Consider the following 17389-nt stretch of genomic DNA (forward strand, 5'->3'; position numbering starts at 1 on the left):
CATGTGATCGAGTCAATTAGACCAGTGACGCCGGATCCAACGACAATCTGGTCAGAGGAGACAGTGTCAATTGCACGAAACTGGTAAGTCAAGAATGATGCAACTGCTTTTTGCAGGCGTGGGGAACCAGCTTGTGGCCCGTATGCAAATTATCTAAGAGCATTGATTGTGAACTATTGAAGGAAAAGTTAGAGCTTCCAGACACCTGAAGAACAGCAAACCAACATTGTTCTCCCGATACCCGCGCAGCTCGTCATGCATCAGGAAGTTCTCGGCGACGCCAAGGTTAATACTAATTCTCAGTGAGCTTCTGCAGGAACTGGATATTGGGAGTCTAAAAGTAGGCTTACAGTCCATCTGGAGAGTTCACTTTGTCATATGGATTGGAATATATTATTTGGTTGTGTTCTGCCGAAGCTGCGCTGGATATGACAGCTTCTTGCGCCCGAGATGAGAGAGAAGAGAATACTGCAGATCGATTAAAATCTACCGCCGTGATACATGGAAAATAAATTGAGAGTAATAAGAGAGTTTTATGTATCAGCATGATGCTGATGTTGGTGGATAACCGATAGGACTGTCCTGGGCTCTCGAGTCTGTGTTTGCTTTACACAAGGAAAAAGTTCTGGAAGAGAGGAAAATTTGCATTTGTGCGAGTAAAGCTCGACTGAGCGAGGCCCAATGTGGGTTGGCTGGACGCAATATTAGTCCTGCAGTAGTTTACTCAGTAGTTTACTGAATTGCTTTACTATATATATTGTGGGGCCTGAATTAACGGCAAAGCTCAATGGGAAACAACATACATCGTAGTTCGCGAACACACATCTTTCAATCCATTCTAAAGAGGAATAAAACACGTTCTTCAAACATCGCAAGAATGCCGCCACCACAGGAGGCTATATCGTGTAGATGAAGTCAGGCCTCTTGTCGCCGAGCTGTGCAATTTCCTCAGAAGTTAATCCCTCAACACGATGATCCCTATCGCCACGTCGACGCTTTCGGTTTTCCCTCTTCAGCAGAAAATATTCTAAAACAGATCCAATAAACAAAAAGAGGGTCAAGTACGCTAGAACCGTGCCGTGGCCGGGATAGTAGTTCGGTGCATCGGCATTGCGATATATATTGGAGGACATGATACCGTTCAAGTTTCCCCATCCGATCATGATTCCGATGGTAACACCACGTTTGTAGATGCCTAAGTTCGATAGCATCAGCAATTGTATATAGATATATACTGCAAGCTCTGAATGGGGGCATTTATAAACAGAAAGAATGACTGACCCTCTACATTGTTGCTGACCCAAGCAATAGTATTAGCAATGCAGGGATAAATGCCCATAGCCCCAAGGAAGACCCCAGCATATTTAACACCGGGCGATTTCGTGCCTAGTAACATTGAGAAACCAACTATTCCCAAGATGGATGCGAGAATGTTATAGATTCCTCTCTGACGTGTGCGATCAGCTATGTAGCCAACCGAGACTGTTAGGATAGCAGCGCAAGCATAAGGAGGCACACTGAGGAGCTGTGCACGTGTAGATGAGTATCCTGATCTTTGTCAGCAAAGAAGTCATTGGACGAGTGAAGCCCTTTAAAGTACCCTGGATTAGTAGATAGTTAGTGATGTCGTTTTGAAGAAACTTGAACACTTGGCTTGCATACTAGTTCTTTGATAATGGTTGGTAAGAACAATGAAAAAGCATATAATGCTCCATCAGCACCCATATAAATAATAGCACCAAGCCAAGTCTTATGGTCTTTCAGGCTGTCCCACATATATGAGGATTTCCACTCGTGCTCCTTTGCAGTACTGGATTGCTGGTCTAGAGCCAGACGTCGCATTACGCGCTTTCGGTCCGTGTCAGATAGGAATTTAGCTTTATCCGGAAAGTCGTACACCAGCCAGAAGGAAAGCACCCCAATGACGACGGTTGCAAGACCCTCTAGGATGAAGATCCATGCCCATCCGTCCTTTCCACCCACCTTATCCATCTTGGCAATGGCAGCTGCCAGAAGACCGCCAAACGAGCCCGCTAGCGCAGCAGCAGAAAAGAATATGGCCATCCGAATACCGAATTCAGACCGTTTATACCAGCAGGAAAGATAGTAGCTAATGCCCGGGAAAAGACCGGCTTCAGCTAATCCAAGAAACCATCGTGCAGCCATGAGACCGGAAAAGTTGTGTACAAGTCCCATTGTTGTCATGCAAATGCCCTGGATAATGATAATTTCCGATCAGAACTGTTTCTTTTTCAGCCATTATGTCACATTGCATACCCAGAGCACGATGATTGTTGGGATAAAAATACTGGGAAGTGTCCGTTTGAGCAGTACGTTTGTAAGGGGCTCAAAGATAGAATAGGAGATGAAGAAGATGGTCAGCGAAGCATTGTATTGGCCACCAGTCATATGAAGTGCTTCCTGGAGACCATCCAATTTTGCATTTCCAATATTTGTGCGGTCAAGAAATGATGCTAGATAGAGTAAGGACAGCCATGGGATGAGACGCATATCTAATTTCCTCAGCAAACGTCGATCCTAAGAAGATCAGCCGACCTGCATGTTACTTCTAAAAGCGAGTTGCATACTATTATTGCCTTCTCCTCTTCAGATAAACCATCGTCAGGGTCAGCAATCACCTCAAGTTGTTCGATACCTGGCTTTGAGGTTTCTAGGTCAGAATTGTAACTAGAAATCCCTCCACCAGCTGCCTCCTTCTCGGATGCCATGGTATCCAAATCCAGTATTTTCAGCCGGATAAAATGGGTCTTTCCTTTTTTTCTCTCTCTCTTTTACGGTGAAAAGTAAAATATGGACACAAGCAGCGATTTATAGCATACCCCTTAAACGTCAGGTCGCAGGCGGTGACTGGGGATTTAAATGATGGCAATACCCAAGAACGTGGGGGATCTCGGTGGATCAGTCAGAATCGGAAGGACCTTCGGCGATCTGGATCTTGTTTTTCTTATTTTCTTCTCCCCTTTCCTTTCCTTTCCTTTCTATTCTCTTCTTTCCGTGCTTTTCTTTGTTCCTTACATTTAGCAAAAGTCAATTTGAAACTAACATCATAACTTGCATAGCAATGCCCATATCAATTAATCAAAAGTCTGGTACACCTGTGGAATGCCCAGGCCTATTAGGGCTCTAATAATACCTGGTAGTCATAGCATTCGGTATTGAGCAACTACTGCTAGCAATGACAACTAAGTGAACACAAAAGAGTACACATCCCTCTGTCTAGTTTGTAATCATAAGATTATATCATAATGCAACAGTGACATTCGTTAAAATTTGCTCAGATTCAAATCAACTTCACGTAGGATGTCAACCGCAGGGAAAGGAAGAAACTAACAGCTATGGTAAAGTTTATATTTCCCCGGCGTTCAGTACGGCTCCATAACTCTGGTCGAATCCACCAATGCCATCGAACGGATCGTCTGGACCAGCCATCGAACGCCGACCCTAAAAATTTAGTCTATGCTCCTAAGTCCAATGAAAATATGGACTAAATCTAAAAAATTCGAAATGGAGCAGGGAGATCGATATGTAAGCGAGATACACAGACAAATCAATCTCACTAAGCGCTATCATAGGCTGAAAAGTGTCCTGACTCTCTGGCACAATACTTTGGGGCCCCCACGGCCTTGACTATTTTGTAAGCTCTTATCAATGAGGGGTCACAGGACCACCGAAAACTAATTCGCGTGGTCAGCAGCCCACCACCCATTATTCTTCAATTGGCAATATTCCCCAAGAAGGCAAGTGCGCAAGTCTTCGGGAACTCACTGTCCTCACGTTCTCAGTTGTTGGGGGGAAAAGGACAATTATTGAGCAATAGGACAGGAAACTGGGCACCTGAGTTGGTCCGGCATTCCGGCCATTGTACGGAATAGTGGCGCAGTGGAACCGGCGCGGAATGGTAAGTTTGATAAATGAACCTTAAGTTCCCTTGATATAGCTTGGCACGGGAGCGGGGTAGATTTGCGGACCGCGCGGGACAAGACTTGTATCCACTACGATAGTTAACGCGTAGTTACTCCGTACTCCGGGCCGGAATTAGCAACGGTCACCGCGAGCTCCAGCTAACTAGTAACTAGACGTTCAAGAACTAACCATTAAGGTCCAACGCAGTATAACTGACAGTTTATCGCTTTGAAGTGAAGGGTTTATCGCAGGTAACAGACCATTGTAGACTTAAAGAGCAATTAACATTTGAAACTTTGATCCCAGGCTTTAGTATCTACGTAGAGAAATTTGCCTAATGTCGTATTTACATGGAAGAATCTGACAATTAGAGCCATGTAACATATGTTCCGGCTGAATTAGGGATTTACTTGCTTATAAAGGATGCCCCAAATCTAGAATGGGCTCAGAAGTAAAATATACTATACGGCTTATACTTAGCGATACCCTCTACGGAGTCTTTGAACATCGAACTTTATATCAATAATAATCACATACTGCCTGAACTGCTTGAACCAGTTAAATTACTGTAAGATTTTTGAACAAGATAGATAGTCAGGGGAGAGCTGTAGACGTCAAATGTATGGATTGGTATAGAGTACGGAGAATAAAATACAAAGACTTGTCCTTCTTCTTTCTAGTTAGAACAAGAGCTTTTATATCTGGGTCTATCGGAGATAGATTCATTATTAAACATAGGACTATTATGTCAGGCGATGCGACAAGATGTATATATAACCAGGTTTCTTCATGTACCGGGAGCCGGGCATACTGTACGGTTTATAGACCTGATCATCCTCAAGTCCAGACAGACCAGGCGTATATGCGATCTCATGCATAATCCCAAGAGCATAGTACCCATAGAATATGATAGATAATATGACAACTTTGGCAAGGCGCTGGACCCTATTTTTCATGGGGTCTTGATTCTCTACTGGAACCTACGTGGCGCTGAGGTCTTATTTATGATGCTCAGAAAACAAAGAGATCGATTTAACCAGCTTCAACATTCTACCTTAGTATACCTAGTGCTAAGTACTGTGTTTCTTTTTCATATTCCTTCCTATAACTCTGATTAGCTAGGTAACGTTAGTTGATCAGTTCGATGGATACGTAGAAGTGTTTAGGATGGGGCCTGTTTTGAGATCCTTGTCTCCGTCTTGACTAGGTCCTTGCGTTGTCTTTTGCGTAACCAATTAGATTTCATTTTCACCTCTCACAATCCTACCATTTTGCCCCCTTTACAAACCTTGACCTCCTCAACCAATATCTATTGTTCTAGTTTCATCATAGCATCACTAAATCCTCAAGATTCCGATTGCCTTATGATCGGCGGTAGTACTGCTGGTCTAGTTCAACCGACTGTCGGAAGATACCGAAACACAGGTGATGGTGTTAGAGAGCGGCCCAGATCGAACTACAGACCCGTGATCACTCAGTGAGGATGAAGCACATCCGTTTCGTTCATTTATCGATCTGTGAAACATGGTCGTGTCCATAGAGTTCGTGAACACGAGGATACTTGATCTCCTCATATCTTCAAGTCAATCAATTGTGCTTCTCAAACGCCGTTCGGTTACGCAGTATATAAGATTAGGGTGCAGATCAGGGTGCCGAGCGCAAGGACGACGAAGGATTCCCAAACTAACAGGACCGGGACCAAGCGCCGCTCACCCCCCCGAGCCTGCTGAATGAACCAAGGGCGAGGCAGATGGAACACAGCATTGTGGGGAACTATTCTTAGTGGGTGATGTATTGATTAACAATGACACTGGTACTGCGGCTTGCAGTAATTCAGGGATCCGGTGGTAGTTGAGATGTCCGAGGGGTGTCCTGCTACCACTTAGGAAATCTGTTTGACAGTTACTTGCGATATGGGTTATTCATACTTGTTTTGATAGCTGAGGTTACTACAAATAATGGTCCTATGTCAGTGCTGGGCTGGGCAATCTTATAGGAACGCCCATTTGTGGATTGTTGTGCGATGGTTGACGACCACGTATGAAGAAGTCTATCTGCCTCTGCGTCTCATTAAACTGCCGTGGACAAAGGCATAACTCTACAATAATACAACTGTTATCTGTGACAAATATCCGACCTACTAAAGAAATGTTGCGGAGATAAGCCGTCCCACCAAAGTTAAACTTCTCTTCCACTCCAGACCACTCCTATCGACTATGATCTACCCTCACGGATACGGGCCGAATCCGCTGAGGTATTAGACAGCTTTTGCCAGCCAAAGTTTGTCATGATGCTTTTCTTGGGGAGGCGAAATATAATCCCATTACCCAAGAAACCTGGAATATAGTCCTCATCTTGATCAACGGATTGTCACTTAGAAATGAGTCAAGACACTGCTATCAGTAAGATGGATACCGAAAAGAAAACGGAAGACATAATAGCGAGAAAGGCAAGTCTTGCAGAAGGCACTGTAGCATCTCACCAGGGAGCCAACTATTCGGACTTCAACCAACACGTTATTAACAATGCAATTGAAACAATCGGAATGGGGCGCTACCAATGGCAGCTGATGGTTTCTTGTGGATTTGGTTTTATTGCAGATCAGGCAAGCTCTTTTCTAATAACGTCGACCATATCTAACAGATCCTCAGATGCTTCTTGTTTCCATCAGTCTGGTCATGCCTCAAGCCTCGAAGGAGTTTAATCCTCGATATGCGACACTTCTTTCCGCTACACAATACGCAGGTTTAGGAGCCGGTGCTGTAATCTTTGGGCTTATTGCTGACTTTACTGGCCGTCGTCTGGCGTGGCAGACATCTATCTTTGGCGTGTCTGTCTTTACTGCCATCTGTGCTGCCTCACCCAACTGGGCTGCACTGAATGTTTTTGTTGTGCTCTCTGCTTTTTTTGGAGGCGGGAATTGTAAGCACTTTGTTTTCTGATCGAGCGTGCTCATACTGATATGGACATATAGTGGCAATTGACCTCACAGTTCTTGCAGAGTCTCTACCACGAAAGTGGGCCTTCCTCCTTACCTCTCTTGCATGTCTCTGGGGCCTTGGAAATGCTATCACGGGACTGATAGGTACTTTTATTGCCTTCTATTTTCTGAAAGCGTTTCGCTGACCCACCATGGACAGCCTGGCCACTTGTAGTGAACTTTTGTTGTCCAGCTGGCGCTACTCCCGAAACATGTACCAAAGCTAATAATATGGGATGGCGATATCTGTATATCATCCTTGGGGGATTATGCCTCGTCATGTCCGTTCTGCGCACTTTCGCACTGGGAATGAGCGAGTCACCTAAGTGGCTTGTATCACGGGGACAGTTGAACGAAGCAGTGGCGTCCATCAATACAATCAGCAAGGTCAACAAATCAACGTATGTAATGATGGTTGATCAGTTGCGTCCCTATGAGCTGGAAGACTCTAAGAGCGCCTTCAAGAAAGCCATCTCCATGGTGGGTGCATTATTCGATGGCTCGAAGCAGATTCGCTCAATGATATGCTTGATTATTCTATGGCTACTTATCGGCATTGCGTACCACACCCGTCCACAGCTTGCAAATGTCAACAATAAGTGCTAATAAGTTCAGATATCCTGTCTATACGGTGTTTCTCCCATATTACCTTGAAGCGCACGGAGCCACAATAGGCGATGGAAGCACATATCAGACCTACCGCGACTGGTCTATCTCCTCGGTAGTCGGAATATGGGGACCGATTCTAAGTGCTTTCCTTGTGCAGGCACCCTTCCTCGGACGTCGACGTTCAATGACGCTGACAGCCTGCGCCTCCGCTGCCTTCGCGGGCGCCTTCACTACCGTTAAGACCGAGTCGCAGAATCTGGCCTTTTCCAGCATGATTAACTTTTGGCTCAATGCGCTGTATGGCATAATTTATGGGTGAGTTTGACTTGAATAGAACATGCAATCTGATATTGACATGGTAGGATAGGTATACGCCGGAAGTTATGCCAGATGCATATAGGGGCATTGGCTGTGGACTGACGCTCGCTTGTGGCCGGATTGCATCCCTCTCAGCCCCATTCATCGCGACCTTCGGGGATGTCACGACGGCTGTGCCTATCTGGGTCTGCTGTGCATTTTTTGTGATTATTGGGATTGTATCACTGGTTTTGCCGTTCGAACCGGGAGATCTATGACGATATGGCTTTGTTTGTACATAGGAATGAAGACATGGGGCACATGGCATGTTTGATATCTTCATGGTGTGCTGAGGTATTTGAGTATGAGTTGCGAGCTCCGTATAGCTGTATCTCTTAGTTTAGGTTACAACTCTACCACGATTTAGTCAATGAATCTAGAGAACACATTATGAAAAAGCGAAATGAAGTATAATCGCATCATTGTAATCTTTCATAGTGTATCCAATCTGACCGTCACTGCCACGATCTCACTACCATACAATGGTCCTGCAACATCTTCTACAGAGTCCACACTACTGATATGCGTGTATAGATCCCAGGAGAACTGCAATTCATGCCTAAAGCCACGGTGGAATCGTCAAGCACCGGACTCTAGCTAGGCCCAGAACATAGCCCTAGCTCACTCCACCCGGAAGCGGTCCGGATCCGACAACACCCCCTCATCAACACCAAGATAAGAGTGATAGAAGACTCAAGATACCAAAAGCCCAAAGGTTAAACATAGTATATCAGCCCCTGGAAACCCATAATACCAACGCGCATGGGCAAGAGCCGATATCCAATATCCCACAATACCATAAATTTCCATCGAAACTAGAACCCGGTCCTGTATCTATATCCCTTCCATCAAGATCAAAAATGAACCGCCTTTTCCCCTTCTCCAAGTCCACAAGCACCCCCGCTAAGGAACAAATCCAAACAAAAGCCCTCCCATCCTCCTGGTACCGCTCCGAGGCGCTCTACGCCCTCGAGCGCCGCGCCATCTTCTCCAAGAAATGGATGGTAGTAACCCACCGCACCCGGTTTTCAAAGCCAGGCGATTATGTGCAGCTCAATGCGGCCGGGTACGGCTATTTCATTATTAAAGATAGAACGGGTGCCATTAGAGCTTTTCATAATGTATGTCGACACCGGGCGTATCCTGTTCTTCAGACGGAAGGTGACTCTGGGACTGCTAATATCATTTCTTGTGGGTATCACGGTAAGCCATAATTATATATTTGGATTTGGGTAAGGGAGCAAACTGTTAAATTTGATTATGCAGGTTGGTCATACGGCCTGGATGGCAAGCTTGCGAAAGCACCTCGGTATCAGGACGTGGAGGGATTTGAGAAAGAGAAGATGAGTCTTTATCCAATTCACATCCACATCGACCATCTTGGGTTCGTGTGGGTGAATCTGGAGGCTGGTTCCCGACCGAGCGTATCCTGGGAAGAGGACTTCGAGGGCGTGGACCAGCAGCCTCGCTTGCAGGGGTTTGATCTGTCGCAGTACCATTTCGACCATACGTGGAGTATGATAGGGGATTATAACTGGAAGACGCTGGCGGATAATTATAATGAAGTATACATCCCTCCCTTGCCCCTTCCCTATCTTCAACTCATCCGAAGGGAAGAGAGAGACAAGAGAGGAAGCTGACGATGGCTATATAAATAGTGCTATCACTGTCCAACGGGCCATCCAGGCGTGAACGCCGTCGCGGATCTGATCAAATACTACGTCGAGACCAAAGCAGGACATATCCAGCACTTTAATGCTGATAAGAAGGATACGCCTGGCCTGGGGATCTTTAGCACTTTTTATTTCCCCAATGCGTCGATTACGGTTTCGTATGTTGTTTTTATTTCTTCTGTGCTGTTGTTTGTGAAGAGTTGCTGAGAAGAGCCTAGACCATCGTTTTGGTACATGATGCGCTGTGTTCCTGTTTCTGCGACGCAGACTCGCATGGAGTATGATGTTTACAGACACAATGAAGCTTCGAATGAGGACTTCACGTATATTGATGAGTTCTTCAAGCAGGTCCTGCGCGAGGATAAAGATCTGTGTAACGCGGCGCAGAAGAATTTGAATGCAGGGGTGTTTGTGAATGGGGAGTTACACCCTCGGGCTGAGAAGGTTTGCTTTGGTCATAATATGCGAAAGCCTTGTTTATGCTAATATGGTACTTAGGGCCCGTTGTATTTCCAGAAAATGGTTCGAGGGTTGGTGTTCGATCATAGGAAGAGAGAAGAGGAAGCTGGGAAGGATATTTGGCCGGCTGTGCCGCAGTGCGACTCCTCTGATAAGTTGCAGGAGGAGATTAGGTTTTGCGAGGGATTAGAATGCTCAGGGAATGGTTCTTTAGAATGGTGACATGTAGTCGAATGGAGAGTTTATTGGGGTTACGGGATTCATGTATGGTTGATATCGACCTGACTAGGTCAACGTTTCGAGTGGGTACGTATATGAATAATAGTATTTGAGTACTTTCGAGAGATAGGAGTTTTCTTATGCAGGTGGATGTGTTTGGTTACTCGTGTACGTTCGGAAGTAGCTGAGACAATAGTTGTCTGCTCACCTAACTGGGGAATGAGGAATAGTTTAAGACCTCGTTATCATGGTTTTAGTACAGCATCCTTACCAGATCCACTGGGAAGAAGGTCGACAGGATGAGAAGGAGAAGGAGAAGCTGTAGCCAGGAATGTTGTTCTGAAGGTCAAATGCTAGCAAGACATCACCAGCACCGCCTACTTCAATTCAAGCAGAATCATCTATAATTACCGATGCATTCATCGGAGAACACCTGCAAAGCTCCAATCGTGGTAACGGCAGTTTTCGTGTCTTGTCTATCTGAAGCGAAGGAAGATAGTATACACTCAAGACGTCGACTACTTGACAATAGGACGATGGCGATAAATCGGAAGAGGAGAGAGTTGGCGAAGGGTGAGGAACGAAAGGAGGGGGAATAGAGGGGGGGTTTATACTCGGGCGATCCGCGCTGGAGCCTGGATGCCTCACGAGACTTCAGTCCGCTCAAGAAACTTCATGGGTCTAATCAAGGCTCTGGTATTTAGATTTCAAGAATGTATGAACGATCTTTGCTGTAAGCAGAGCTGATTGACATGTCTCTGAACGCTTCTCTATCAAGTTAAGTTCTCAATACCTACCCAGTACTCTTTCCAAATCCTGTAAGATCTCCCTCTTCGTAACCTCATCTGCCCAGCTCATCTCAACCGCATTTCGAACGAGCTTGCCCATATCCGACTTAGTAAAACCGCAATACCTGTATACCTTCATCATGTTTCCATCAATCCAAACATCATGCATATAAGTCGGATCATCACTATTAATACAAAACTGGACACCCTCATCCCATAGCTTCCTGATCTTAGGAAAAAGTACCTCCGTCGCCTGTCTGCGATGGTATGCATGCGGACAAAGTGTGAGGCCGATGTTTTTCTCTTTCAACGCAGCTATCAACTCCGGAGAATCGATAGCATTGAGACCATGGTCAATCCGCTCCGCTCCAGAACCACCACAGACATTGAAAATGCCCTCGCGCATATGCTCCACCACATCCTTCTGGTCCACATCACAGTGCATGGTAACATGCAAACCAGCCTCTTTGGCCAACAGAAACCCCTCTTCAAAGAGTCCTGGAGGTCGATCATACTCATTACTCGCCAGTCCGACCGCATGGAATAACCCCTTTCCATTTCCATCTTTCGTTTGAGCCCAAGGCAGCGCCGAGTGAAGCGCCTTCAGTCCTTCCTCGACCGGATGGTCACGCAGGAAGCAGAAGATCCAGTTACTCTTCACTCCGAGTTCTCTGGCTCCATCATGCTGAGCACGGAGAAACCCATTCAAGATAGCTTCAACGGGAATACCTCGTTTAGTATGAGCCTGAGTGTCAAAGAACGGCTCAACGTAGCGCACGTTCATGTCTTTTGCCTTTTCGAAATATGTCATGGCAAGCTCGTAGAAATCATCTTCTGTGCAGAGGACTTGGCAGCCCTCGTAATAGGTTTCTAGGAAGGTGGGGGCACCATTGTCGCCATTGAGCTCGCGACGGTGATTGTACGTGATCTTGTATGAGTCAACCAGCGCTTCGTATGTGGGGTATCGAAGAGGGATGTTATTTTTGTGAGCGAGCTTCCATCGGAGGGCTGGTGTTAGGGTGCCTTGGATGTGGACATGCAGTTCGACTTTGGGGAGGGATATTATGAAAGGGGTTATTTCGAGGCCGTCCATGCTTTGTATGCAAATTCTGATGGAAGGTATGTTTAGGTCTCAAGTTCTCTCACTCAGGCTCTGAGTATGTTGTAGGTATGTAGTATCTCAGTCGTCGGGGACATTGGGTAATGAATTTGAGGGTCCATTGGAGTTATTCCTTCGGCGGCACTATCCGACAACCAGCCGTTCTTCTGATAAGAAAGGTGTGAAGGATCGGAGGTCGTAGCTAATGACGTCCAAGTCTTAGATTCCCCTCATTACCGTTGCATATTCTGCGGAGATCTTCCGATGTGTGCAAATTGACGCTAATTAATATTGATTTCTTAAGCATCTTCGATTTTCCTTTTGTCTAGGTGATGCATTGGTTATCGTAACTTTGTAGCGGCATCATATATACTGTCTTGCGATCCTGCTAAGAGGTACGTACGACTCTAACCATTCAAATCATATCATCCAATTTAACATACAACTACTTGGAATCTGAAAAAGTCATGCCAGTCTAATAGACTACCGTGTCCTCTCCTTCGCGATCTACGGCACCCCAATTGGCCGAGAAACCGGGACACTGAACGGCGTTAAGCCCCTCGTGAAAAGAGAGGCATCCATCCAACGCACGCCCAAATCCTGGACGATATTACGAAGGTGAGTGTATCCAACAAAGCAAATCATCCGACATATGCCGACCTCGTCGCCACAATCTAGCCACAGATGGTTGTATTGGGCCTGTCTGCACCGACCCCCGAGTAGAGCCAGCATTATGATCATCATGTAGCGAGGGGTATGGGTATTCATTCAAGCTGGATTGTGAGGTCTGGCTTGTCTATGGGAAATTTGACAAGATTTCATGATTGGAAGTTCAATAGGTGAGGTGAGATGGCGCAAGCGTCGCAGGCGGGCCTTCGGGCGTAATGAAATTTGTATTGAGATCGACTACAACCTTGCTGATACTGGTGCTTGTCTAGACGGGTGAATTGAGACTGAGTCATTCTAATGGAAACCCTAATCTAATGTACATTATGTAGCAAAGGCAAGCGTGGTTCGTATTTTGAACACGGGTCCGAACAGATCGGCGCAGATATATCATACATTTCGTATATTTCATAGTTAGCTTTCACGAACTATAATATTTTGATTTCTAATCCTGTCTAGGCAAAGTGAACACCGCCCGACTGACAGCTTCACTAGAGGTTGTTCGCCTCCACCCATAAGGGAGCTATTGGCTGAGGTAGACATTACACCGATGCCATCCTACTTTTGCTTATCAATCATGCACTCGACTACACCTAAACAACCAGATGTTATCCTCGTATTCTAATTTACTGTATGACGCCAAATCTGCCCAGCCAATCTTCGCCTGGCCAATGCACCAAAATATAAATATGTTGCATGTGCCATACAATATCCTGAGCAAGAAACACTTTGATTATAGAATTTCTACCTCTCCCATCATGCAGCCTATCGCCAGAGAAAATGTTCTCATTGATGGAAATCGAGTTGCCTATGGAATATACGGTACTGGGGCTCCGGTTGTCCTTCTTCATGGAACACCCTCATCATCACTCATCTGGCGCAACGTCATCCCGCAGCTCACAAACGCCGGTTTCAAGGCCTATGTGTTCGACCTGCTAGGATATGGAGTGTCAGAGCGTCCATGGGATCCACGCATCGACACGTCAATGACAGGCCAAGTTTCAATCCTCGAGGGCCTACTCAAGCATTGGGATCTCGAGACCTTCCATTTAGTGGCCCACGATATTGGGGGCGGTATTGCCCAGCGCTTTGGTGTCTTCAACTCTCATCGACTACGGTCATTGATGCTTGTGGATGTTGTTAGCTTCGATAGCTATCCTTCACAGCGAACGAGGGAGCAGATGGCTACAGGACTTCAAACATTGTGTGACGCCACAGATGAAAATCACCGTTCGCACTTCAAGGAATGGCTGCTTTCAGCAGTCTATGATAAGAAGACTTTCGCGGATACAAGCCTCACTACATTCTTAGAGTACATCTCAGGACCCATAGGTCAGGGCAGCCTGTTCCAACACCAAGTGCGACATTATGACCCGAAGCATACAATGGAAATTGTCAGTCGACTTCACGAGCTCGGCAGGGTGCCCGTCAAGCTGGTATGGGGGGCAGATGATGCCTGGCAAGTGGTGGACTGGGCTCATAAACTTAAAAATGCGATTCCAGGCTCTGAGCTAGATATATTTGAAGAGTGCGGGCATTTCTCACCAGAGGACCAACCTGAAAAGCTTGCGAAAACTGTCATTGCATTTATTCAACGCCATGAAAGTTCTTGAGGAGAGACTGTCACTTGATGTGATGATGCCACTACAGCACATCCCTGGTACAAATTTTCACTCATAGAAGTTCGATCAGTAGGGTTTATTATGATATATTTCCTGTCGCATGTAACTAGTTTCAAGGTTTATTTACTGCTACTAACAACTTCTGTCCTCTTAAAATACTTGTCGGTGCAATTTTATTTTTAAGATTCAAGAGTACCACCCTTGTATGCAGCCATATATCTACAAAAGCTGGGCCAAAAGAGGATGAGTGCCTTCGAGCTATCTAATGCTGGGAGAGTCCCCACCTCGAGAAAATCGAACATTGAGATTGAAAGTTTGCTGCTCAGCCAAAGCACTAGTGCATGCAGCGCTGCAATCAAGGCCAGTACCGTAACCGACAAGATGGACGGCCGGCGTTGGGATTCACCTGGCAAGAAGGGATCGTGGAGGCCAATATGGCCAAGCAGATCAAGCTATCAAGGGTGAGGTGGAAAGACTAGTACTACTGTACATCAAAAATACCGACCAAATGCATTTCCATTGCTGCTTGTTTCTGTGATATCGAGCGCTTGTGTGCTCTTCAGGCTCTGTTGAGGTTCGAAGCCACTGAAAATGAATAGCTCTCGAATGAACAGCCCAGGCAATTGAGCATAAGAGGGACCTCTAGCGGCTTGTATGTCAGACCATCGAACGAATACACACAACAACTTGGCAGTTGGGGAATGGTCTCAAGTTTGTCTTCGTGTAGTGAGAATAAAATCCCGTTCATGTAGAAAACAAAACTTCCGTCCGTATGACTTATCCTGCCAGCAGCATTTCCATCTAAGGTAGTAATGTCTTCCTAACCAATAGTGGGCCTGTGCTTCGGAAGAGGAGGTAGGAATCGTCCGTGAAGCTAGTATACAATAAATATGCTCGCTTACTACTCATCTTGCATATGTCACATATCTAAAAATATTAACTTAATTTTTTTGACCAAAGTTGCACACCATTATAGAGAATCATTTATCATAGGGTGAGTATATGTACAAAGGTGAAGTTTATATGACATTAATTACCTGCATTCCAATCGGTTAATTTACCGACATCTCAGGCTTATCAGCTGCACAGCAGACAATTCATGATAAGACGCATTCCCCCTCCCTTTGTTCCTTTGGAATAGTAACTCTATAAAATGCTATCTCCCGCCAGACCTTTTGCGCCTTGTCGTGAAATGAACAATATTCCCGATATTATAGCAAATCGTAACCACAAAACGAGACACTATGGCTTCGACAGCTCGAGCCATAGACGAAAGCAATCACGATGATAACGCCCAGGTTATTGCCTCCAGCGCATTGCGTAAAGTTGATATGCGACTCATTCCTCTATTGTTCATTACATATATGTTCAATTTCATGGATAAAACTATTTTATCTAGCGCGTCCGTCTTTGGCCTCATTGACGACACAGTATGCACCCCATTTATACCCTAGTAGCGCCTCTGACAAACCACTCTAAACTAACCGCACCTAGCACCTCATCGGACAGCAATACAGCTGGGTATCCAGCATCTTCTACTTCGGTTATTTCTTTTGGGAAGTCCCTACAAACTATCTCATCCCCCGACTCCCTGTCGCAAAATACCTGGCAGCCAACACCCTCTTCTGGGGCGCTGTCGTCGCCCTAACCGCAGCTTGCGTCAACTACGGCGGCCTGCTCGCAGTCCGATTCCTGTTAGGCATCGCAGAAGCAACGATCACCCCTGCATTCATGTTTATAACGACAACATGGTATACGCGGGACGAGATCCCCTTCCGAACCGGCATCTGGTTCTCAGGAAACTCCATCGGCGGTCTCGTCGCTAGCCTCCTAGCGTATGGTATAGGACACATCGAGCACCCTCTCCGACCATGGATGTGGATGTTCATCATCCTGGGCATTGCCACCTTTTTATGGGGATTCGTACTACTCGCCTTCCTACCAGATAGCATATCAAAAGCCACGTTCCTAACGCCCCAAGAACGAGAATTCATGGCCCATCGCGCGGTAATTGCCGGAACTGGACGCACCGAGAAAACAAACTGGAAATGGGAGCAGGCATTCGAGTGTATCCAGGATCCAAAAACCTGGCATCTCTTCGCCATCGCTATTCTAACACAGATTCCGAACGGGGGTACGCAAAACTTTGGAAACCTTGTCATTAAATCCTTTGGGTTTTCGTCGCTTGAATCCACACTCATTAATATCCCCTCTAGTGTGGTCAGCGCTTCCACGATCACTATTACAGGCTGGATTGCGGGTCGCTATAGAAAGATGAACTGCATCTTAATCGTCTGCATTGTTGCTTTATCAATCATAGGAAGTGCTTTGATTTACGCCCGCGCTCATCATGTCCCTCTCGGTGCTCAGCTGTTCGGATACTTCCTCCTCGCGACGGGACCGGGTGCCTTGCCCCTGGCTATGTCTCTCGTCCAGGCGAACTACCGGGGCGTCACGAAGAAGATGACAATGACTGCCATGATGTTCGTGGCATACTGTGCGGGGAATATCGCAGGCCCGCAGTTGTTTAGAGCGAGCGAGGCGCCAACGTATCAGACTTCGTTTAAAGCTATTCTGATCTGCTATATCATTTCTGGTGGCTTGGCTATCTCGTTGAGGGTTTATTTGCAGCTTACTAACAAGAGAAGGGACCATGAGGAGGGCGTTCAGGGCAATGCGAGTCTGTCGGGGGTTGTTGGGGGCAAGGTGGTCCTGGACCGGCGACGAGGTGACAATGATGTTTCGGAGTTGGTGAGGTCGGTCGATTTGCGGCCAGAAGATTATGAGGATGTGACTGATTGGAAGACGGTGGGGTTTCGTTATCGTCTGTAGTGGGTATGGCGGAGTCTTATATGCGGTAGTATATGCTGGATATCATTTATGATGGGCCAGAATTCATAGAAATATACCGAGTATATCAAGACAGGTCGGCTCAGTCCACGTGAAGAATCTAGCAGCCTCAGAACCCAGTACTGTATTCGCAGTGAAAGGAT

The 17389-nt window shown here is 46.1% G+C and overlaps 6 protein-coding genes across 6 annotated transcripts; 4 read left to right on the forward strand and 2 right to left on the reverse strand.

Moving 5' to 3' along the window:
• Positions 1–896: 896 nt before the first annotated feature.
• On the reverse strand, positions 897–2729 carry BDV37DRAFT_267985 (major facilitator superfamily domain-containing protein; the record flags this gene model as incomplete). Its single annotated transcript, XM_032084101.1, has 5 exons — positions 897–1195; positions 1282–1548; positions 1650–2214; positions 2278–2538; positions 2589–2729. The coding sequence occupies 5 exons, from the start codon at positions 2727–2729 to the stop codon at positions 897–899; spliced, it is 1533 nt and encodes a 510-aa protein (XP_031946602.1).
• Positions 2730–6304: 3575 nt separating this feature from the next.
• On the forward strand, positions 6305–8088 carry BDV37DRAFT_267986 (major facilitator superfamily domain-containing protein; the record flags this gene model as incomplete). The annotated part of the gene is made up of 5 exons (XM_032084102.1): positions 6305–6529; positions 6576–6846; positions 7065–7464; positions 7505–7828; positions 7881–8088. The coding sequence occupies 5 exons, from the start codon at positions 6305–6307 to the stop codon at positions 8086–8088; spliced, it is 1428 nt and encodes a 475-aa protein (XP_031946603.1).
• Positions 8089–8730: 642 nt separating this feature from the next.
• Positions 8731–10224, forward strand: BDV37DRAFT_293860 (aromatic ring-hydroxylating oxygenase subunit alpha; the record flags this gene model as incomplete). The annotated part of the gene is made up of 5 exons (XM_032089513.1): positions 8731–9073; positions 9137–9435; positions 9529–9701; positions 9762–9987; positions 10042–10224. 5 exons carry the CDS (start codon positions 8731–8733, stop codon positions 10222–10224), a joined length of 1224 nt encoding a protein of 407 aa, XP_031946604.1.
• A 783-nt stretch (positions 10225–11007) lies between these two features.
• BDV37DRAFT_293861 (adenosine deaminase family protein) lies at positions 11008–12102 on the reverse strand (the record flags this gene model as incomplete). Its single annotated transcript, XM_032089514.1, has 1 exon — positions 11008–12102. The coding sequence occupies one exon, from the start codon at positions 12100–12102 to the stop codon at positions 11008–11010; it is 1095 nt and encodes a 364-aa protein (XP_031946605.1).
• Positions 12103–13532: 1430 nt separating this feature from the next.
• On the forward strand, positions 13533–14387 carry BDV37DRAFT_278246 (alpha/beta fold hydrolase; the record flags this gene model as incomplete). Its single annotated transcript, XM_032085999.1, has 1 exon — positions 13533–14387. The coding sequence occupies one exon, from the start codon at positions 13533–13535 to the stop codon at positions 14385–14387; it is 855 nt and encodes a 284-aa protein (XP_031946606.1).
• Positions 14388–15640: 1253 nt separating this feature from the next.
• On the forward strand, positions 15641–17228 carry BDV37DRAFT_267989 (major facilitator superfamily domain-containing protein; the record flags this gene model as incomplete). The annotated part of the gene is made up of 2 exons (XM_032084103.1): positions 15641–15826; positions 15891–17228. The coding sequence occupies 2 exons, from the start codon at positions 15641–15643 to the stop codon at positions 17226–17228; spliced, it is 1524 nt and encodes a 507-aa protein (XP_031946607.1).
• Positions 17229–17389: the final 161 nt, after the last annotated feature.

Source organism: Aspergillus pseudonomiae (assembly GCF_009193645.1).
Source record: "Aspergillus pseudonomiae strain CBS 119388 unplaced genomic scaffold BDV37scaffold_3, whole genome shotgun sequence".
Classification (NCBI taxonomy): Eukaryota; Fungi; Ascomycota; class Eurotiomycetes; order Eurotiales; family Aspergillaceae; genus Aspergillus; species Aspergillus pseudonomiae.